The sequence below is a fragment of the Pristis pectinata genome, chromosome 10 (genome assembly GCF_009764475.1).
Source record: "Pristis pectinata isolate sPriPec2 chromosome 10, sPriPec2.1.pri, whole genome shotgun sequence".
In the NCBI taxonomy this organism is placed as follows: Eukaryota; Metazoa; Chordata; class Chondrichthyes; order Rhinopristiformes; family Pristidae; genus Pristis; species Pristis pectinata.
In genome coordinates, this window is record NC_067414.1 from 7,625,543 (window position 1) to 7,647,638 (window position 22,096).

General features: G+C 46.2%; 1 protein-coding gene across 1 annotated transcript in view; it reads left to right on the forward strand.

Moving 5' to 3' along the window:
* Nucleotides 1–801: 801 nt before the first annotated feature.
* The window catches only part of fam83b (family with sequence similarity 83 member B), a 49,219-nt gene continuing 27,924 nt past the window's right edge, over nucleotides 802–22,096 (forward strand). Inside the window, exons 1-3 of the mRNA XM_052024378.1 lie at nucleotides 802–1,093; nucleotides 3,786–4,271; nucleotides 17,907–18,071. Coding sequence (XP_051880338.1) covers nucleotides 3,831–4,271; nucleotides 17,907–18,071 — 606 coding nt within the window. The 5' untranslated portion in view covers nucleotides 802–1,093; nucleotides 3,786–3,830. The remainder of the gene's footprint in view (nucleotides 1,094–3,785; nucleotides 4,272–17,906; nucleotides 18,072–22,096) is intronic.

Consider the following 22,096-nt stretch of genomic DNA (forward strand, 5'->3'; position numbering starts at 1 on the left):
CGCTGTAAAGCGTTATGCTAACCGCTACACTATGTCCTCTGGTGTTTGGGGAAAAGATTCTGACTATCTACCCTATCTATGCCTCTCATAATTTTAAAATCCTCCATCAGGTTTTCTGTGCTGTAGAACTCTACGATTAAAACAGGAGAAACAAAGGACAGCAGATGTTGAAATCTAGATGAAAAACACGATGATGCCGGAGGAGCTCAGCAGGCCGGGCAGCATCCGTGGAGAAATCAGGCCATCAACGTTTCGGGTCAGGACCCTTCTTCAGGACGGAAGATAGGAAAAGGGGAAGCCCAATATATAGGAGGGAAAAGCAGAGCAGTGATAGTTGGACAAAAGAGGGGAGGCGGGGTGGGCACAGGGTGGTGACAGGTAGATGCAGGTAAGAGATAGTGACGGGCAGGTGTGGGGGTTGGAAACAGGCCAGTTCATTTCTGGCCTTGGGAAGTGAGACAAGTTCTGGCCAATTTTCTTTAATGTTTTTAATGCAAGGGTAGAGAAAAATATACCCCACAAGCACACCTTCCCTTGTGGTCTGGGGTGGGGGGTATTACACAACACTTGTCGAATTGACATACTATCTGTGTGTGTGTGTGGTGGGAGGGGGGGGGGGGGGGGGGGGGGGGGGGGGGAGGGATTAGAAACGACAGTCCCACGGATGATTCACTAATTGTAAAAACGTGACAAAAAGTTTCGGTCGTCGCCTTCAGATGGAATCGCGCCTCTTCCAATTTCGCATTCACAGTCTTACCGGGTCAGTTTGAAAAATACCTTCATAGCCCTTGGCGCGATTGAAGTGAAAGGGTGGTTCACAGAATGGAACTGGTTTTGCATAACTTCTGGCTCGGCTTCAAGAGCTGGTTTGACACACAGGCGCGTTAATACAGTTACATGTTGGAACTGGTTTCCACGCCCTGTGCCCCAGTGCCGTGCCCCAATCACGTAATTAGTCCAATCGTTCACTTTGTAACCTGCCACAGAGAAAGTACCCACGCAGCGAGGTCGAGCTGGCTGCTGCAAGAAGAGACAAGTGGGGAAAAGGGTCATCACACTCTCGACGGGTCCGCACTCTCCAGAACTCCACAAAGTAAGTCAAAGTTTCAAACCTCTCACCTGTGTCTGGGGTTGAGACTCGCTGGCGACTTCTTCTCGAATCTCGCTGAGAACTTTTTTGTTTTGCCCCGAAGGAAGAAATCGTGTTTCAAACAAAAGTCATCCACCTCGTTCAGAGGAAGGTACAATGGGAGAGGAATGAGACCACGGGTCAGTGCGGACAGGTAGTCACGGTCATTTAAGTCAGGTCACAAGCCGGTCGAGTTACTGGGGTCACTTTCGACCCTCTGCGTGAACATGGTCACGGTGTTGATATCAGAAGCGAGCTGTTTGGTGACAATTGTCATTATAGTGGAAGGACTTTGTTCTGCCCAACTGGAAGCACAGAAGAACTCCCTTAATGTGCAGTCTCAGTGCTGATTTAGTTCCATTGCTTCCAATATCTATGGCTGAGAGTGGAAGGTGATTCAGATTAATGTGACCGTGCGTAGACACTTATAGTGGACAGGCGTTGAAGGATACAGTGCTGGTAACTGGGATTTGTATGGATAAGTACCTGATGGTTGGCATAGACATAGGGGGTGGGAGGGCCTGTTTCTGTGTTGGATGACTTCATGACTCATTGGGAGCTCATATTTCATTTTTAGCTCATTTCCTTTGATGGAATGAGGTCGTTCGGCCCATCAAGCCTATGCTGGTTCACAGCAGCCCCACCCCCTCCCCCAGTTATCTACACTCTCTATTAACTTCCCACCGATTCTCCTGTCGCTCACCTACGCCGGTCGTTAACTTGTGGCACTCGGTCAACTGCCGCTCAACTCCTCTGTGGGATGTGGCAGAGAACTGGGAAACCCAGGCGGTCACAGGGGGAACATGCAAACTCCACACAGGCGGCGCCGGGGGCCGGGATCGAACCGGGGTCTCTGGAACGGTGAGGTGGGCTAATTATATAACACTGACTTCCCAGATCTCCATCTGAATCCTTGAAGGTCACTGCTCTTAAAGTATCGATCCCTGTGTTTCTACAGGACAGTGAGAGTACCTACCGGCACCACTTGTTCAGGCAGTGAGGTGCTGGTCTCCATCACTCCCTGGTTAACCTTCCTCACCCTTCAATCCTTTCACAAGTAACTTCATGCCCTGAGTTGCTGACACGGTTACTGAGGGCTGTAGACTCTGCCTTTTCGCTCTACCTAAAGGTTTCCCATGAGCTGAAATAAGTTTCTTGTGAAAGATTCACTTTCCTGGAGCATTAACTCTGATTCTCTCTCCACAAGATGCTGCCTGAGCATTTCCTTCCATCTTCTGATTCTTATTTCAGATTTCCAGCATCTGCGGTTATTTTGCCTTTTCTGTCAAATAAATCTCCACCCAGCCTTGTTTGTTGTCCTCTCCATTAAATTCATCAGCCCCAGAAACGCCTTCAATCTCCTCTGTGCCCTCTCTGATGCTGTCAAAGAACTGTATGCAGTATTCTAGCTGTGACCTGTCTAGATTTTAATTGATTCCAACCAGATCTTCCTGATAGAAGATAGAACAGTACAGCACAGAACAGGCCCTTCGGCCCACAATGTTGTGCCGACATAGCTAATCCCTCCTACCTACAGAATGCCCATATCCCTCTATTTTCCTCTCATTCATGTGCCCATCCAAATCCCTCTTAAAAGCCCCCAATGAATTTGCCTCCAGCACCCTATCAGGCAACGCATTCCAGGCATCCACCACTCTCTGAGTAAAAAATGTACCCCTCACATCTGTTCTGAACCTACCCCTTCTCACCTTAAATGCATGCCCTCTGGTATTGGATTGCTCAATAATGGGAAAAAGATATTGCTTGTCCACCCTATCTCTGCCCTCGTCCACCCTATCTATGCTCTTGTGTTCTGCACTCTGGGGAACAATGACAAGCACCCTGTCTCGGCCACCTCTAAGGACTCTTTCCCATGTTTCCCTGTGATGTAGAAGGAAGCATTCAGCCCATTGAGTTTATGCTGGGTCACAGTGCAATCCCATTCACCACATTCATTTCCCTGTAACCTGTCCACCCACATTCCCGTCCACTCCCACCCAGATTCCACCCCTCACTAGCTCACTTGGGAAATTTACAGTCACCAATTAACCCACCAACCCGCACGCGTTGGGATGTGGGAGGAAACCGGAGCACCCAGAGGAAGCCCAGGCGGTCACAGGGGGAATGTGCAAACTCCACACAGACAGCACTGGAGGTCAGGCTTGAACCCAGGTTACTGGAGCTGTGAGGCAGAGGCTCTAGGTGGGCCACTGTACCACCTATCTATACTGTATATCTGTCCACCCCATTTATCTAGTGCTGCAAGTGTATCCCAATGATCTGTACAATACTGAGAACCAGTACACTCATTGACTATCATACATTTAAAAAGAAACACATCTCGTTGAAACTCCAGGTACACTTTAAGCAGGCACTGAAGCTTCAAACATGCTTTGACAAGTAACCTTTGAATCCTTAACCACCTGAAATCAGCCAAGATTTTTCTTTTAATTTTGGGTGTGAAAGCTTAGACCGTTTGGTTTCTCACAGCAGTCATTTCACTTCAACTTTTTTTCAGGTGAAGCAGGAGTGAACTGTTTTTTAATAAGGAATTCTGTAAGGGGTTGTTATTGTAAGATGCTTCCATTGTTTGTTTCTGGGTTGGATTTCCTGCTGTTATTCAGAATGGTAAAATTGTTTTTTCTTCCTGCACTAGGTGTACCGATTCAGTCCTGAATATTCCACGTTAATCTCTGTAAACATGAACCTATCTTCCCACATCTCTTCCCTGGGTGATGAATATAAATCTAAGGATTATGTTGAGCCCCACTATAAGGAGTGGTATCGTTTAGCTATCGATAAGCTCGTGGATGAAGGTATCCTTGGCTATGAAGAATTTCTTGCAAAGGAAGGGCTGGGCCAGTTCCTGGCTGAGGAGGAGCTTTATTTTATCAAGGACAATGTCAAGAAGTTGTTTTCATCAAGCATCAGTACTCCCGTGGATGACACAGATGGCTCTTCCTCTGGCACCTACTGGCCCGTTCAGTCTGACACAGAAGCCCCAGACTTAGACCTGGGATGGCCTTACGTTATAAAAGGCCTGGAGACCGAAACCAAAATTGATCTGCGTTTTCATCCACCAAGGGAGGACTCGCCCATGATCAAGGAGATAGTGAGGAAGCTCATCAAGAATGGACGGCAGGTACCAGAATTACTTACCAGTAAACATTACTCCTGAATAAGATAGATGGGCCTAGATCATTGGGGGCTTTTAAGAGGGGCTAGGATAGGCCCATGAATTAGAGAAAAATGGAGGGATGTGGGACTTCTGCAGGTAGAAGGGATTAGCTATGTTGGCACAATGTTGTGGGCTGAAGGGCCTGTTCTGTGCTATGTTCTAGATAATCTATCATTTAGCACAACTTTTGTCACTTATTGCACATTCCACGGCATAAAATTACCTTAAAGGCACTCATATATTTGATGCACTATCTCAAGGAGGCTCCCACGCACATGCAGTGGTCTTCAGCAGGGTATTGACCTTTAAGCACCCATTTACACTGCTCCTACACTCACCCAGTTCTATTCTCTCCACGTTGCCATCAACTCCCCCCAGATTCTACCACTCACCTACACACAAGGGGCAATTTACAGCGGCCAATTAACCTGCCAACCCGCATATTTTTGGACGTGGGAGGAAACCGGAGCACCACACGGTCACAGGGAGAACGCGCAAACTCCACACAGCACCTGAGGTCAGGATTGAACCTGGGTCTTTGTCACTGGAAGGCAGTGGCCAGTGTCGTGCATGCCCTCCCCACCCCCGCCCACCTCAATTCATAAGCCAAGATCATTTCAAGGCAACTCTGACAAGGTTAGGAATGGGCTGTGACTGAAAATAACCTGAACTCAGCAGTGAGAATTCCACCCACGAATTTCCAAAGCATGAATTCTTCTGGTGAAGTAACAAAGCAGAGTTGAAGACCAGAACAGTAGACTGCTAAGAGAGTGGCCCACGCTTTGCAATACAACCCAACCGGTAAGCAACTTGTCATGTACAGCCCTGGTAAAGAAGTGTCCCACAGCACCATTGCCTTCATCCACCAATGCAGAAGGTAGGGACGGGAATACGTAAGCAGCAAGGAGCGGAGAGATAGTGAAAAATGTACTCCAGAGTTGGGCAAAGAAGCAGCGAGGTCAATGTAAAAGAAAAAGGGAGGGAACAAGCAACAAGTCAGCTTGCATTTATATCGTCCTTTAACAAAATATCACCATCCAGGACATGCCCTCTTGTTTCTACCATCAGGGAGGAGGTACAGGAGCCTGAAGACCCACACTCAACAACTTAGGCACAGCTTCTTCCCTTCTGCCATCAGGTTTCTGAATGGTCCATGAACATATCATTCCCTTATTTTTGCACTATTTATTTATTTTTGTAATTTATAGTAATTTTAAGTCTTTGCACTGTACTGCTGCTGCAAAACAACAAATTTCACATCATCTAAGTCAGTGACAATAAATCTGATTCTGATTCTGAAATAAGATGCCCTAAGGTCACCTAGAAGATATTGTATTACCTTCCCGTGAGCATTGGGCTGCCCACTACTGATTGGATTTAAGAACTAGTTACCCCTGAAAGATCCAGACTGGAGCCCAGATTGTTGCAACTTTGGCAGCATGCAGCGCACCTGTGGGTTGATAGAAGCAGGTTGGCAGAGCTTCACCCTGCTCGAGACGCTAAACATTGCTGCCTGTCCAGATCCCATTGCCCTCTTCCTACCAAGAACCTCGCCAGTAGCTACCTCTGGGTTGGTCGGTAAATCCGTGTCCCTGCTGAGGAAGTGTTTTACTTAAGTGGTCAAAAGAGTGAAAGAGAGATGATACCCCAACACAGGCCAGATACAACCTGGTTCTTAAACTCATATTTAGTTAATGTCGATCTTTTCCTTGAAGCTGGTTCACACTGACTCCAGCCCGCACAACCCACAATGCCCCCATCGAGCTGAACTAAATTTTTTTCAACTGCAGATCCTGTCGATGAAATCTTTCTCTGAGTTGCAGTGGGCCACATACAGTGACTGGGTCACAGGCCCTGCCCGTGGACTGCCCTGATGGCTTTTTGACAGCCCTGCAGTCAAAGAACTTTTCACAATTTGAGAACAGTTGTACACAGAAAGAAATAATCAAAATATTAAAAAAATAAAAATGGTAAACATATTTAGGTTGGGAAGAGTTGCATAAAAATAAGTAATTAAATTTTTTTAAAAATAAAAATGGTAAATGTATTTAAAAAACACTTGAAATTGCTGCTAATAGGCAGGCACGGTAGTATAGCAGTTAGTGTAAGGCTATTACAACGCCAGCGACCTGTGTTCAATTCCGGCCACTGTCTGTAAGGAGTTTGTACGTTCTCCCCATGTCTGCGTGGGTTTCCTCCGGGTGCTCTGGTTTCCTCCCACATTCCAAAGACGTGCAGGTTAAGAAGTTGTGGACATGCTATGTTGGTGCCGGAAGCGTGGCGACACTTGCGGGCTGCCCCCAGAACACTCTATGCAAAAGATGCATTTCACTGTGTGTTTCGATGTACATGTGACTAATAAAGATATCTATCTATCTAATTAATTGAAAATATAAATCGAGGTTAAAGAAGGGACAATGAGCAACAAACTTGCCTCACCCCTTTTGAGTGAAGACCAGCATTCAGATGAATAGGGCTGTGTTAGATGATCTAGACCTTTCGAGGTAGCTAAGGCTTAAACAAAATCATCAGTGCATTGTTATTGCCTGTGGGAAGTTAAAATGATAAGGTGGAATAGTGGCGCAGCTGGTAGAGCCACTGCCGCACAGTGCCAGAGACCTGGGTTCAATCCCCACCTCCGGTGCTGTCTGTGTGGTGTTTGCACGCCCTCCCTGTGACAGAGAGCAGTGGGTGCCTGGAACGCGCTGCCAGGGGAAATGGTGGAAGCAGATACAGTAGCAATGGTTAAGGGACATTTAGGCAGGGAATAGAGGGATACAGACAATGTGCAGGCAGACTGGATTAGTTCGATTGGCATCGTGGTCGGCACAGACATGATGGGCTGAAGGGCCTGTTCCTGTGCTGCACTGTTCTATGTTCTATGAATGTAATCAGTGCCTCTATCCCCTCCCTTTCGGCCCAAGTCCCAGGGTAAGCGAGAGAAGCAGAGGTGTGTGTTGGGAGGTTTATTGGCCCCTTGTGTGTTGGTAGGTTTATTGGCCCCTAGTGTGTTGGTGAGTGGCAGACTCTGGGGGGGAGTTGATGGGAAGGTGGATTAGTGTACGAGCAGTGTAAACGGTGCTGATGGGAATGTGGGGTAAGTAAATTGGGATGTGTGGATGGGTGATTGATGGTCAGCAAGGACTTAGTAGGCCAAAGGGTCTGTTTCCGTGCTATGTTGCTGTGATATGTGCAAGAGGTCTTATTTCATTAGAGGGCTGGACAGATGCTTCACCTTTGCCAGTCTATCCCGTTTAGAGAGCTAACATAGGACATAAATAGGGTGAATGCACACCATCTTTTTCCCAGGGTTGGGGAATCAAGAACTAGAGGACATGGGTTTAAGGTGAGAGGGGAGAGATTTAATAGGAACCTGAGGGACAACGTTTTCACCCAGAGGGTGGTCAGTATATGGAACGAGCTGCCAGAGGAAGTGGTTGAGGCAGGTACATTAACAACATTGAAAAGGTACTTGGACAGGTACATGGATAGGAAAGGTTTAGAGGGATATGGGCCAAATGGTAGTGTAGTGGCTAGTGCAACGCTATTACAGCGCCAGCGACCTGGGTTCAATTCCAACTGCTTTCCGTGAGGAGTTTGTACGTTCTCCCCGTGTCTGCATGGGTTTCCTCTGGGTGCTCCGGTTTCCTCCCACATTCCAAAGACGTATGGGTTAGGAAGTTGTGGGCATGCTATGTTGGCGCCGGAAGCGTGGCGACACTTGCGGGCTGCCCCCAGAGCACTCTACGCAAAAGATGCATTTCACTGTGTGTTTCGATGTGCATGTGACTAATAAAGATATCTTATCTTAATCGCACTAGCTTAGACGGGGATCTTGGTCAGCATGGACCAGTTGGACCGAAGGGCCTGTTTCCGTGCTGTTTGACTCTATGATGCTTTTCCCCAATTCTGGTTCTGTATACCTTTGCCATTCCCCTCCTTGTTGGGATGCGATCACATTCCCACTTCTGCCTTGGATGCTGTGGGAAAGTAAACCTACGCGACCCCCTTGGCTGATCCTCTGGGCTCAATGATGAGTGAGGATTAAGATATGAAAATCGAAAAACACTGCAGATGCTGGAAACCTGAAACAAAGACAGAAAATGATGACAATGTTAACTGTTTCCACAGACACTGCTCATTGTTTCCAGCGTTATCTGTTCTTGTTTGAAGGTTCAGATCTACTTGCATCCAATCTCCAGCACAACCAATCCAGGTCATTTGAGGTACAAGCACAAATACATGTTACACCCAGTTTTAGAACATAGAACAGAACAGCACAGGAACAGGCCCTTCGGCCCACAATGTTGTGACAAACATTGGTAATCAAATGCTCAACTAAACTAATTCCTTCTGCCTACACAGTGTCCATGTCCTACCATTTCCCTCACATTCATGTGCCTATCTAAGAGCTTCTTGGACACCTCTATCGTATCTGCCTCCACCACCACCCCTGGCAGCACATTCCAGGCACCCAACACTCTCTGTGTAAAAAAAAAACTTGCCCTACACATCTCCTTCCAATTTATCCCCTCTCACCTTAAATGCATACCCTCTGGTATCAGAACCCTGGGGAAAAGATACTGCCTGTCTATCTATGCCTCTCATTATCTTACAAGCCTCTATCAGATCTCCCCTCAGCCTCCACCGCTCCAGAGAGAACAACCCAAGTTTGTCCAACCTCTCTTGATAGCACATGCCCTCTAATCCAGGCAGCATCCTGGTAAACCTCTTCTGCACCCTCTCCAAAGCCTCCACTTCCTTCCTATAATGGGGCGACCAGAACTGAATGCAGTACTCCAGATGCAGCCTAACTAAAGTTTTATAGAGCTGCAGCGTAACTTCCTGACTCTTGAACTCAGTGTCTCGACTACTGAAGCATGCCATATGCCGCCTTTACCACCCTATCAACATGCTGTAAGAGAGGGCTGGATCCTTATAGCCTGAATAACTGAGATAATAGAATGCATAGGGGCACCGATTACATTCATTGAACCTAGATCAGTACAGTACGGGAACAGGCCCTTCTGTGCTGACTATGATGACAATCATATTTATTATCATTCACATATGTCGTGAATATTGTTGTTTTGCAGCAGCAGTACAGTGCAAGACGTAAAAATCGATAAATTGCAAAAACAAATATAGTGCAAAAAAAGAGGAATAGCAAGGTAGTGTTCATGGGTTCATGGACTGTTCAGAAATCTGATGACGGAGGGGAAGAAGCTGTTTCTGAATCATTGAGTGTGGGTCTTCAGGCTCCTGTAACTCCTCCCCGATGGTATTAACGAGAAGAGGGCATGACCTGGATAGTGAGAATCCTTGATGATAGATGTCGCCTTCTTGAGGCATCGCCTCTTGAAGATGTCCTCGATGGCTGGGAGGGTTGTGCCCGTGATGGAGCTGGCTGAGTCTACAACCCTTCAGCTTCTTGCGATCCTGTGCATTGGAGCCTCCATACCAGGCGGTGATGCAACCAGTCAGAATGCTCTCCACCGTACATCTGTAGAAATTTGCAAGAGTCTTTGGTGACATCCCAAATCTCCTCAAACTCCTAATGAAGCAGAGCCACTGGTGTGCCTTCTTCATGATTGCATCAATGTATTGGGCCCAGGATAGATTCTCAGAAATGTTGACGCCCAGGAACTTGAAGCTGTTCACCCTTTCCACTGCTGACCCCTCAATGAGGACTGGTGTGTGTTCTCCCGACTTCCCCTTCCTGAAGTCCACAATCAACTCCTTGGTCTTGCCGACATTGAGTGTGAGGTTATAGCAACACCGCTCAACCAGCCGATCTATCTCACTCCTGTACGCCTCCTTGTCGCCGTCTGAGATTCTGCCAACGACAGTGGTGTCATCAGCGGATATATAGATGGTGTTAGCCAACTGTGCTTAGCCAACAGTCATGAGTGTAGAGAGAGTAGAGCAGTCTAACTGATCCTGTCTACCTGCATGTTGTCCACATCCTTCCATTCTCTGCCTGCCCAAGTGTCTCTTAAACATTTTGAACATATTTGCTTGTACCACCATCCTAGCAGCACGTTCCAGGCACCTTCCACTCTCTGTGTTTAAAAAAAACTTGCCTCATCAATCTCCTTTAAACTTTCCCCCTCTCACCTTAAAGCTATGCCCTCTGGTGTTCGACATTTCCACCCTGGGAAAAAGAATCTGATTGTTTACTGTATCTGCACCCCTTATAATTTTATAAACTTCTATCAGTTTGTCCCTCAGCCTCTGATGCTCCAGAGAAAACAACCCAAGTTTGTCCAAACTCTCCTCATTGTTAATACTCTCTAATCCATTGTTGTAAGTCTATGATCGTGCTATGAAGCTAGGCCAAAAATCAGTGGGTGTCTGAATCAAGGTCGCAGAAGGATGCCGATTTAGTGCCCAATTTCCTCTGGTTTTGATTAGATTGGTACGAAAGGTACCACAGTGCATCTTCATGACCAGGTACTAGCAAAGGTAGATCGAAGTAACCACAGTTCCCATCCTGCTTTTTAAACAGAGTCTCCCACTGGGAGCCGAGGGTGGAATTGACTTCCAACTCCCTCCAACCACCCCAGCTCACCTCCCCAGGAGTAGGCAGAAGGATCTTGGGGTCCCAATCCATAGCTTCCTGAATATGGCTACACAAGTAGATCGGGTGGTAAATAAGGCATAAGGCTAGCTTGCCTTTATTGGTCGGGGAATTGAGTATAATAGGAAGTCATGTTGCAACTATATAAAACTTTGGTTAGGTCGCACTTGGAATATTGTGTGTAGTTCTGGTCACCCCATTACAGGAAGGATGTGGAGGCTTGAGAAGAGGTTTACAAGGATGCTGCCTGGATTAGAGGGACTGAGCTATAAGGGAAGGTTGGATAAACTTGGGTTGTTTTTTCTGGAGCATCGGAGACTGAGGGGAGACCTGATAGAAGTTTATAAAATTATGAGGGGCATTGATAAACTAGATAATCTGAATCTTTTTCTCAGAGTAGAAATGTCAAATACTAGAAGACATGCATTTAAGTTGAGAAGGCGGAAGTTTAAAGGAGATGTGCGGGGCAAGTTTTTTTTACACAGAGAGTGGTGGGTGCCTGGAACGGGCTGCCAGGGGTAGTGGTGGGAGCAGACATGATAGTGGCGCTTAAGAGGCTTTTAGATAGACACATGAATATGCAGGGATATGGATCAGGTACAGGCAGAAGAGATTTAGTTTAATTTGGCGTGGTGTTTACGGTAGTGTAGCGGTTAGCGTAACGCCATTACAGCACCAGTGACCCAGGTTCAATTCCAGCCGCTGTCTGCAAGGAGTTTGTACGTTCTCCCCGTGTGTCTGCGTGGGTTTCCTCCGGGTGCTCCGGTTTCCTCCCACATTCCAAAGATGTACAGGTTAGGAAGTTGTGGACATGCTATGCTGGAGCCGGAAGCGTGGCGACACTTGCGGGCTGCCCCCAGAACACCCTCAGTAATGCAAAAAGACGCATTTCACTGTGTGTTTCGATGTACATGTGACTAATAAATAAATATCTTGTTTGGCATAGACATTGTGGGCTGAAGGGCCTGTTCCTGTGCTGTACTGTTCTACCTGAGTCTATGTAAAGAAGTTGTTGATAGTCACACCTAACTACAATCATTTAGAGCGTCGATGAGACCACTTCTGGAGTATTAAGTGCAGTTGTGTGTCCTTACCTAAGAAAGGGTATATTTTCTCTGGAGGGAATGCAGCAAGGGTTCACTGGACTGATTCCTCAGACAGCAGGACAGTCATGAGGAGAGATTGGGTTGACTATGCCTGTTTTCATGAGAGTTTAGAAGAATAAGAGGGGAACTCATTGAAACATACAGAATTCTGAAACATGCTGGATGCATGGAGGTTTGTTCCCCTGCAGGAGGCTTGAGAACGAGGGGTCATAATCCCTGGATTTGGGGTGAGATATTTACGATGGAGAAGAGGAGCAATCACTGTGAGGTGGGAGTGGGTGGGTGAACCTTTGGAATGCACGGCAGCTGAGATCAATGGCTCTCAGATCCCCATTTCTGCTCCAGCTGACTCAAGAGTTGAATATCACTTTCCCTTTAGATCACTCTGCTGGTCTCAGTCCCTCTTCCCGTCTGGGAAGCCACATGACCTGTCTGCACAGGCCTATGATACAAATGTGTGGCGTGATCCCGTGGGGAGCTTATTAGCAGGATTGAACGAGGGCCCTTCGCATTATGGTTATAGAGTCATACAGCACACAAACAGGCCCTTCGGCCCATCATGTCCATGTTAACCATCAAGTACCAATCTACACTAATCTCATTTACCTTTGGTCCATAGACTGATCCGTGTTGGTGATTCAAGTGCAAATCTATGTACTTAAATGTTGCCGGAGTCTCTGCCTCACAACTCATTCAGGGAGCGCGTTCCAAATTCCAATCACCCTCTGGGTGAAAAGGTCCTTCCTCAGATCCCCTCGGAACCTCTCACCCCTTACCCTAATCCTGCATTCTCTAAGGCAATTTGAAATTGCGTACAATCACTCCTACGCTACATTTTAAAATCTGTAAGGAATCTGCTTGATTTGCACTTGAATGAGTCATCACCTATGATAGTGCCCCCAGCTATCCCTGAGGGCCTGTTGTGCACATAGTCATACCCTTGACTTAATCCCACAGCTGTTTGGCAGGAGTGGAGTTAGGTTAAAAAGTAAAACATACCCAGCAAATGCCTTTCCAGCTACATGTAACCTCTGCTCACCCTAATGCTAGCAAATGTTGGGTTTGGTCCTGAGCATCCTGGGGATCATGGAATTAAAGGATACAGTTCCATGGTTCCTTTCGGAAGCCTGATATGAAATTCAATGCTATGGCAGAGGTTCCCCTGCAAACCTCCAGAGCAAGAGTTTACAGATAAGTGCGAGGTGATGCATTTTGGAAAGTCAAACCAGCGTAGGACTTATACCATGAAAGGTAGGGCACGAGGGAGTGTAATGGAACAGAGGGACCTAGGAGTACAAGGGCATATTTCGTTAAAAGTGGCATCGTAGGTAGACAGAGTGGTGAAAAAGGTGATTAGCACCTTGCCCTTCATCAGTCAGGGCGCTGAGTACAGGAGTTGAGACATTATGTTGCAGTTGTACAAGGCGTTGGTGAGGCCACACTTGGAGTACTGTGTACAGTTTCGGTGACCCTGTTATAGGAAAAATGTGGTTAAACTGGAAAGAACGCAGAGAAGATTTACGAGGATGTTGCCAGGACTAGGGGGCCTGAGTTATAGGGAGAGGTTGGCCAGGCTAGGTCTTTATTCCTTGGAAAGTAGGAGAATGAGGGGTGACCTTATAGAAGTGTTTAAAATTATGGATGGTAACAGTCTTTTCCCTAGGGTAGGGGAGCCCAAAACCAGGGGGCATAGGCTTAGGGTGAGAGGGGAAAAATCGAAGAGAAACCTGAGAGGCAACTTTTTCATGCAGAGAGTGTTGAGTATATGGAACGAGCTGCCAGAGGAAGTGGGTGAGGCAGGTAAAATAGTATCATTTAAGAAGCACTTGGATAGGTAGACGGAGGGTTGGGGCTTGGAGGGAAATGGGCCAAATGTAGAAAATTTGGACTAGCTGGGTGGGCACTGAGGTCGGTATGGACTGGTTGGGCCGAAGGGCCTGTATCTGTGCTGTATTGCTCTGTGACTGTAAGAGGACATAGTCTTAGGGGAAGTGGTTGGTGCTTGGGACTAATATGATTAGAAAGTCCATTGCTCAAAAGATTCTCTCAGCCTGGAAGACAGTGGTGCTCACTTATTGGGAATGTTAAAGGCTGGAACGGACAACATTCCAGAATCTGTGAGGATATGAGGACTGGGTGGGAAAGTGAACAGGGTAGAAGTCTAACCAGGATCTTATTGAATGAGGCAACAGTATTTTCCTCCTGCCCCTGGTTATATTCGAATGCATTGGAGGTTCGGGACCTCCACAAATCTATATGAGCACTTCCTGACGGTTCAGAAGAGCAAAAAGTGCTCCATCCCGAGTTGCCAAGGAAGTCATTGCTGAGATTAGTTTATTGTCATATACACTAGGGTGCACTGAAATTCTTTGTTCACATGAAGTTCACAGAGTAAACAGTGTATGTAGAACATAGACAGCACAGGACAGGCCCTTCAGTCCACAATGTTGTGCCGAAATCTTATCCTGCTCTAAGATCTATCTAACCCTTCCCTCCCACATAGCCCCCTATTTTTCTATCATTCATGTGTCTATCTAAGAGTCTCTTAAATGTCCCTAATGTATCTGCCCCCACAACCTCTGCCGGCAGTGCGTTCCACACACCCACCACTCTCTGTGTAAGAAAAAAAAATTTACTTCTGACATCCCCCTTATACCTTCCCCCAATCACCTTAAAGTTATGTCCCTGTGTGTTAGCCATTTTCGCCCTGGGGAAAAGGTCTCTGACTCTGACTTCTGTGAACTCTCTGACTGTTCACTCGATCTATGCCTCTTATCATCTTGTACACCTCTATCAAGTCACCTCTCATCCTCCTTCTCTCCAAAGAGAAAAGCCCCAGCTCACTCAACCTATCCTCATGAGACACGCTCTCCAATCCAGGCAGCGTCCTGGTAAATCTCCTCTGCACCCTCTCTAAAGCTTCCACATCCTTCCTATAATGAGGCAACCAGAACTGAACACAATACTCAAGTGTAGTCTAACCAGAATTCTACAGAGCTGCAACATTACCTGGCAGCTCTTGAACTCACTGCCCCAACTAATGAAAGCCACACACCATACGCCTTCTTAACAACCCTATTGATCTGCGTGGCAACCTTCAGGGATCTATGGATATGGACCCCAAGATCCCTCTGTTCCTCCACTCTGCTAAATAATAACAACACTAAATACAGCAACGTGCTCAAAACAGCAGAATGGTGCAAAGATTGTTGTGCAATCATCCCCTAACCCTGATCACAGCCCTCCTGTCCTCTGATTCCCAACTTGTCCTTCATCCAATGGCTGATCTCCCCTACTCCCAATTGCTGACTTCTTGGTTTTGGTATTGGTGTTGGTTTATTATTGTCACTTGTACTGAGGTACATTGAAAAGCTTGACTTACAAACCGATCGTACAGGTCAATTCATTACACAGTGCAGTTACATTGAGTTAGTACAGAGTGCATTGATGTAGTACAGGTAAAAACAACGACAGTACAGAGTAAAGTGTCACAACTACAGAGAAAGTGCAGTGCAATAAGGTGCAAGGTCACAACAAGGTAGATTGTGAGGTCGTAGTCCATCTCATTGTATAAAGGAACCGTTCAATAGTCTTATCACAGTGGGGTAGAAGCTGTCCTTAAGTCTGGTGCTACGTGCCCTCAGGCCCCTGTATCTTCTACCTGATGGAAGAGGAGAGAGGAGAGAATGTCCTGGATAGGTGGCTGGGGATCCTGCCACCCACTGTCCATTTGTCGGGCTGTCAAATGGAATCAGCCCTACTGCGTGTTAATGTGGTACTGTTGTTCGCCTACCCAGTCATACCGGCTTGCCTCTGGCCTCTTCCCCATAAACACCAGCACCACTATTTGTCCAATTTGACTCCCGATATCATGGAGTCATAGAGACAAAGAGAGATACATCACAGAGAGAGGCCCTCCGCACCAACCATGACCCACTCGTTTACACTACTTTTCTTTACTCCATGGTCCACTGTCCTCTCCTATCAGATTCCATCTCGTTCAGCCCTTTGCCTCTTCAATCTATCACCTCCCAGCTTCTCACATCATTCCCACTCCCCCCCCCCATACACCCACCTTCCCCCCTCACCTGGACTCACCTATCACCCGCCAGCTCCTGCTCCTGCCCCTCCCTCCACCCTTTTATTCTGGCTTCTGCCCTCTTTCTTTCCAGTCCTGATGAAGGGTCTCGGCCCGAAACGTCGACTGTTCATTTCCCTCCATAGGTGCTGCCTGACCTGCTGAGTTCCTCCAGCATTTCGTGTGTGTTGCTCCAGATTTCCAGCATCTGCACTCTCTCATGTGTCTTCATTTACACTAAACCCGTTTTATTCTCTCCACATTCCCATCAACCTCCCCCCAGATTCTACCCTTCACCTACACACCAGGGACAATTTACAGCTGCTGCCTAACAACCTACCAGCTAATTACCAATTAACCTACCAACTCCACGTCTTTGGAATATGGGAGGAAACTGGTGCACCCGGGGGAACCCATGTGCTCAGAGGGAGAATGTGCAAACTCCACACAGACAGCACCCGAGGTCAGGATTGAACCCGGGTTTCTGGCACCAAGAGGCAGCGGCCCCAAATCATGCATCTAATTGGGAACTTAATAAAGGAAACAGTCACATACTAATACATTAACAAGTATAGAATTATTGAACCATAGAACACTACAGCACAGAAAACAGGCCATTTGGCCCTTCTAGTCTGTGCTGAAACTTTATTCCACTAGTCCCATTGACCTGCACCCAGTCCAGAACCCTCCAGACCTCTCCCATCTATGTATCTATCCAATTTATTCTTAAAACTTAACAGTGAGTCTGCATTTACCACGTCAGATGGCAGCTCGTTCCACGCCCCCACCACTCTCTGAGTGAAGAAGTTCCTCCTAATATTCCCCCTAAACCTTTCCCCTTTCACCCTAAAGCCATGTCCTCTCATACTTATCTCTCCTAATCTAAGCGGAAAGAGCCTACTCACATTTACTCTGTCTATACCCCTCATCATTTTGTAAACCTCTATCAATAATATATTAATAAAATTACCAGTAACATATAAATAAATATACTTTTTTAAGTACACCACTAATATATCGTAATTCAACCTGAATTTACAAATAAGAATCAAGGTTTGGCTCAGTTGATTACATATTTACTGGGTAAATAATTGAACTTTATTTTTCCCAGGACTTTTTTTAAGCAGATACTATCTTTCATTGATAAGAAGCTTAGAACATAGAACAGTACAGAACAGGAACTGGCCCTTTGGCCCATGATGTTATGCCAAACTAAGTAAACTAGTAAATAAATCCCTAACTAATTCCCACATCCCTCCATTCTCTGCACATTCATGTACCTATCTAAGAGCCTTTTAAACACCTATATCGTAGCTGCCTCCACCAGCACCCCTGGGTGCATTCCAGGCACCCACCACTCTCTGTGTAAAAAAAAACTTGCCCCGCACATCTCCTCTGAACTTGCCCCCTTTCACCTTAAATGCGTGCCCTCTAGCATTAGACATTTCAACCCTGAGAAAAAGATACTGGCCGTCAATCTATGCCTCTTTTTAATCATATACACCTCGATCAGTTCTCCTCTCATCCTCCACCACTCCAGAGAAAGTAACTCAGGTTTGTCCAACCTCTCTTTATAACACACAGCCTCTAGTCCAGGCAGCACCTTGGTAAACCTCTTCTGCACTCGAGTTGTGTTAATTCCGCCTTCTTGCATTAGTGTCATAGGCTCTGCCTGAGATAAGATATACTCATATTATAATTCCCCAGAATTTCAGACAAATTCCATCATAACTGTCTTCCAAAAGAGGATATTTTTGGAAAATTGATGCAGTGACTGACAGTTCCAGTACCAAAGACTAACTAGGTTCTGTCAAAATGTTTTACATTCTGAACAGGTCATTGCTATTGTTATGGATATATTCACTGACGTAGACATCTTCAAGGACGTGCTGGATGCTGCTGCCAGGGGTGTTCCAGTCTACATTGTGCTTGATGACTCCAACTTCAAACATTTTACTACCATGTGTGAGAAACAAGGGGTTCACCTCCAGAGGCTGATGGTAAGAGTTACTTTCTTTGGAAGGCCTGGATGGAAATTAGTTGGCCCACAGCTTTCTGTTCCAAAGCGGTGATGGAACAGTAAAGCATGCATGAAACACAGGCTTAAAAGACACTGAATAAAGAGCGGTCCCTGGGCTGCTCACCCTGATTCTTGAACCACATTCTTGGACCTCCGTCTCCCTGGAGGACACAACAGGAGCAGATGATCACAGGGTGAATCTGACCTTCACTGGGTTTGTGTTTTTGACATGACACAATCTATGCCCAACGTCACAATGCTGTGTGACTTGAAGGGGATCTTGGAGGTTGTGTTCATCTGCTGCTCCTGCCCCACTAGGTTGGGTCGGGCAGGCATTTGGTAGGTACTTTGGGCAGCAAAGACCACTGCCCTGGTACTTTGTTGGAGCAGGGGTAGACTTTGAGACCATTGCAGAGGGTGAGAACAATCTGTTCTTCAAGACTTATTTCTTTCAATCTGGGCTTCCTTATACTCGGGTCAGTAGATGAGGTACTGCCACATAAATTTGTTTGCCATCAGGTTAGCTCTGACTTGGTGTACGAGGGATGAAAAACTCAATTATTTTTGCACATTTAGCAGTGTAGGTCTCCTAAGAGTCTTTTTCTTTTCACTGTGTTTCCTCAGCTCCCCTTCATCTTTCTGCATTGTTTATTGTCCGTATTCAGGATCAGCCCAGTTTAAGGTTTACCAAAGAAACAAAGGACTGCAGATGCTGGAATCTAGATGAAAAACATGATGATGCTCCCCTCTTTTGTCCACCTATCACTGCTCTGCTTTTCCCTCCTATATATTGGGCTTCCCCTTTTCCTATCTTCGGTCCTGAAGAAGGATCCTGACCCGAGACATTGACCGCCTGCTTTTCTCCACGGATGCTGCCTGGCCTGCTGAGTTCCTCCAGCATCATCATGTATTTCATTAAAGTTTACCAAGTTTTTTCCCATCATTGGGAATTAATAAGGGAATTACAGATAAAGTCTCCTGCAAATTAGTTACTGACACACCGATATTGTAAATAACACATACAAATCAGAGCAGATGAAAAAAATAAATGAAAATTAGGAATGGATAGAGTGTGTAATTTTGACATGGACTACATTTGCTGATTTATTTAATGTTTCCACGCAGTCTGGCCCCTGAGTACAGCAGCCCCTCTGTCATTAGCCAGAACTACCATATGGCCAGGATAGTGGGGTCTGTAGGGATGAAAGTCAAGACTGCTTCAAACAACCATGCCTTCTATCAACCGTGTTCAGGCACATTATTGCTCGAATAAAAACCAAACAAGACCATGTTGACTCAACAACTAATTGGCAAAACATTCAGTCAAACCATATGTTTTTTTTCCTTCTTCACAATTTCGGAAGAGCATTTCCCAAGAGGAACATCAAGGCGGTCAAACATTATTTTGCAAAGTGCTTTCTACTTTATTCTCATTTCTGAGTGAGGATAATTGGTACATCTAAATACAGGAATGCAGAAAGATGAGGATGTGGTTTACTTCCTCAGACATGAACTGGCATCTGACCATTGACTTAGTTCCATAGCTGATCTGCCTTTGGAACTGGAATTAGTTTATTATTGTCACTTGTACGGAGGTACAGTGAAAAACTTGTCTTGCGTACCGTTCGTACAGATCAATTCATTACCCAGTGCACTGAGGTTGTACAGGTAAAAACAATGCAGAATGCAGAGTAAAGCGTCACAGTTACAGAGAAAGTGCAGTGCAGGTAGACCATGAGGTGCAAGGTCATAACGGGGTAGATTGTGAGGTCAAGAGTCCATCTTCTTGTACCAGGGAACTGTTCAATAGTTTTATAACAGCGGGGTAGAAGCTGTCCTTGAGCCTGGTGGTACGTGCTTTCAGGCTTTTGTATCTTCTGCCCGATGGGAGGAGGGAGAAGAGAGAATGCTCGGGATGGGTGGGGTCTTTGATTATGCCGGCTGCTTCACCGAGGCAGCGAGAGGTTAAGACAGAGTCCATGAAGGGGAAGCTGGTTTCTGTGATGTGCTGAGCTGTGTCGACAACTCTCTGCAGTTTCTTGCGATCACGGGCAGAGCAGCTGACACACCAAGCCGTGATGCATCAAGATCCTGAGCTCTATTTTCCTGCCTATGCTCCGTATAAAAATATAGAAGCAAGAACAGGCCAGATGGTCCTTTGACACTGATCCATGATTCACTAAGATCATAGCTGACCTTTGTTCTCTCTGCGATATACTGGCCCTTTCCCATACCTCTTAAGCCCCTTAGGTTTCAACAAGCAATGAGCAGCTGTGCAGAGTCCCAAACCCCTCAGGGTAGAAATGTTTTCTAATTTCACTCTTGAGAGGCCTAGTGATAAAATCAGTCCCCTAGTCTTCCACTGCTCAATGAGTGGAAATAAATTCTCTGCACATTGCGGCACAGTAGCGTAGCAGTTAGCGCGACGCTATTACAGCGGCAGCGATCGGGGTTCGATTCCCGTCGCTGTCTGTAAGGAGTTTGTACGTTCTACCCGTGTTTGCGTGGGTTTCCTCCGGGTGCTCCGGTTTCCTCCCACATTCCAAAGACGTACGGGTAGGTCAATTTGGGGGTTTAAAATGGGCGGTGCGGACTCGTTGGGCCGGAAGGGCCTGTTACCACGCTGTAAATGAAATTAATTTAAAAAAAATTAATTAAAAAAAAAAATCTCGCCCACAATAGCCACAATCATTCCAACAATCATTGCATCTCAAGGGGAGAGAGAGCTCCAAGCTCCTGCTACTCATTGTGTGAAGCACTGGCCACTGACTTAACCCCTGAATGAATTAGCTCTTATATTCACATTAAATCCGTTTATCCTTGGTTAATCCATCAATTTTTTGTACTCGAGGAGCAATATAAATAAAGGTTCTCCAATCAGCTTGAAGAATTTACCCCTCTTAGCCTTGTGTTATTCTGGTGAATCTGCATTCCATTCTCTGGGAAAAAGAAATCCTTTATGAGACGCAAAGTGAAAATCCAAGTGCAAAGGAATTTTGTTGGAATTTTTTCTGGGGACAGATGTACAACAATATAGGAACAAGAGGGGGAACCATTCTCCCCCTCTAGCCCATCCAACAATGAAATCAGGGTTCATCGGTATCATTGACAGTCCTTGATTCATTTCCCTTATACCTTCACCTAACAAAAATCTATCAATCACCATTCTACAAGTTTAGGGGCAGGCACGGTAGTGTAGCAATTAGCGTAACGCTATTACAGCACCAGTGTCCCAGATTCAATTCCTGCCACTGTCTGTAAGGAGTTTGTACGTTCTCCCCGTGTCTGCGTGGGTTTCTTCCGGGTGCTCCGGTTTCCTCCCACATTCCAAAGATGTACGGGTTAGGAAGTTGTGGGCATGCTATGTTGGTGCCGGAAGCGTGACAACACTTGCGGGCTGTCCCCAGAACACTCTATGCAAAAGATGTATTTCACTGTGTGTTTTGATGTACATGAGACTAATAAAGATATCTTGCCTTATCTTACTGGATAAAGCTTCCACAGTACACTGAAGATGGAGGCTTGCATGTAGGAGCTTGTACATCTCATATCTAAACAGCCAGTTCTAATTTTAAGGTTAAATCACTTGTTCTGAAGTCCCACCCAGAGGAAATAGCTCCTTTGTAACAATCATTGTAAACTCTGAATTAGATAGACCATAAGACAGAGGAGCAGAATTAGGCTATTTGGCCCATCTCGGCTGTTCCGCCATCTGATCATGGCTGATTTATTTTTCCTTCTCAACCCCATTCTCCTGCCTTCTCCCCGTAACTTTTGACATGCTTACTATTCAAGGACCTATGAACCTCCGCTTTAAATATACGCAATGACTTGGCCTCCACAGCCGTCTGTGGCAATGAATTCCACAGATTCACCACCCTCTGGCTAAAGAAATTCCTCCTCATCTCTGTTCTGAAGGGACATCCTCTTATTCTGAGACTGTGTCCTCTGGTCCTAGGCTCTCCCACTACTGGAAAAATCCTCTCCACGTCCACTCTATCCAGG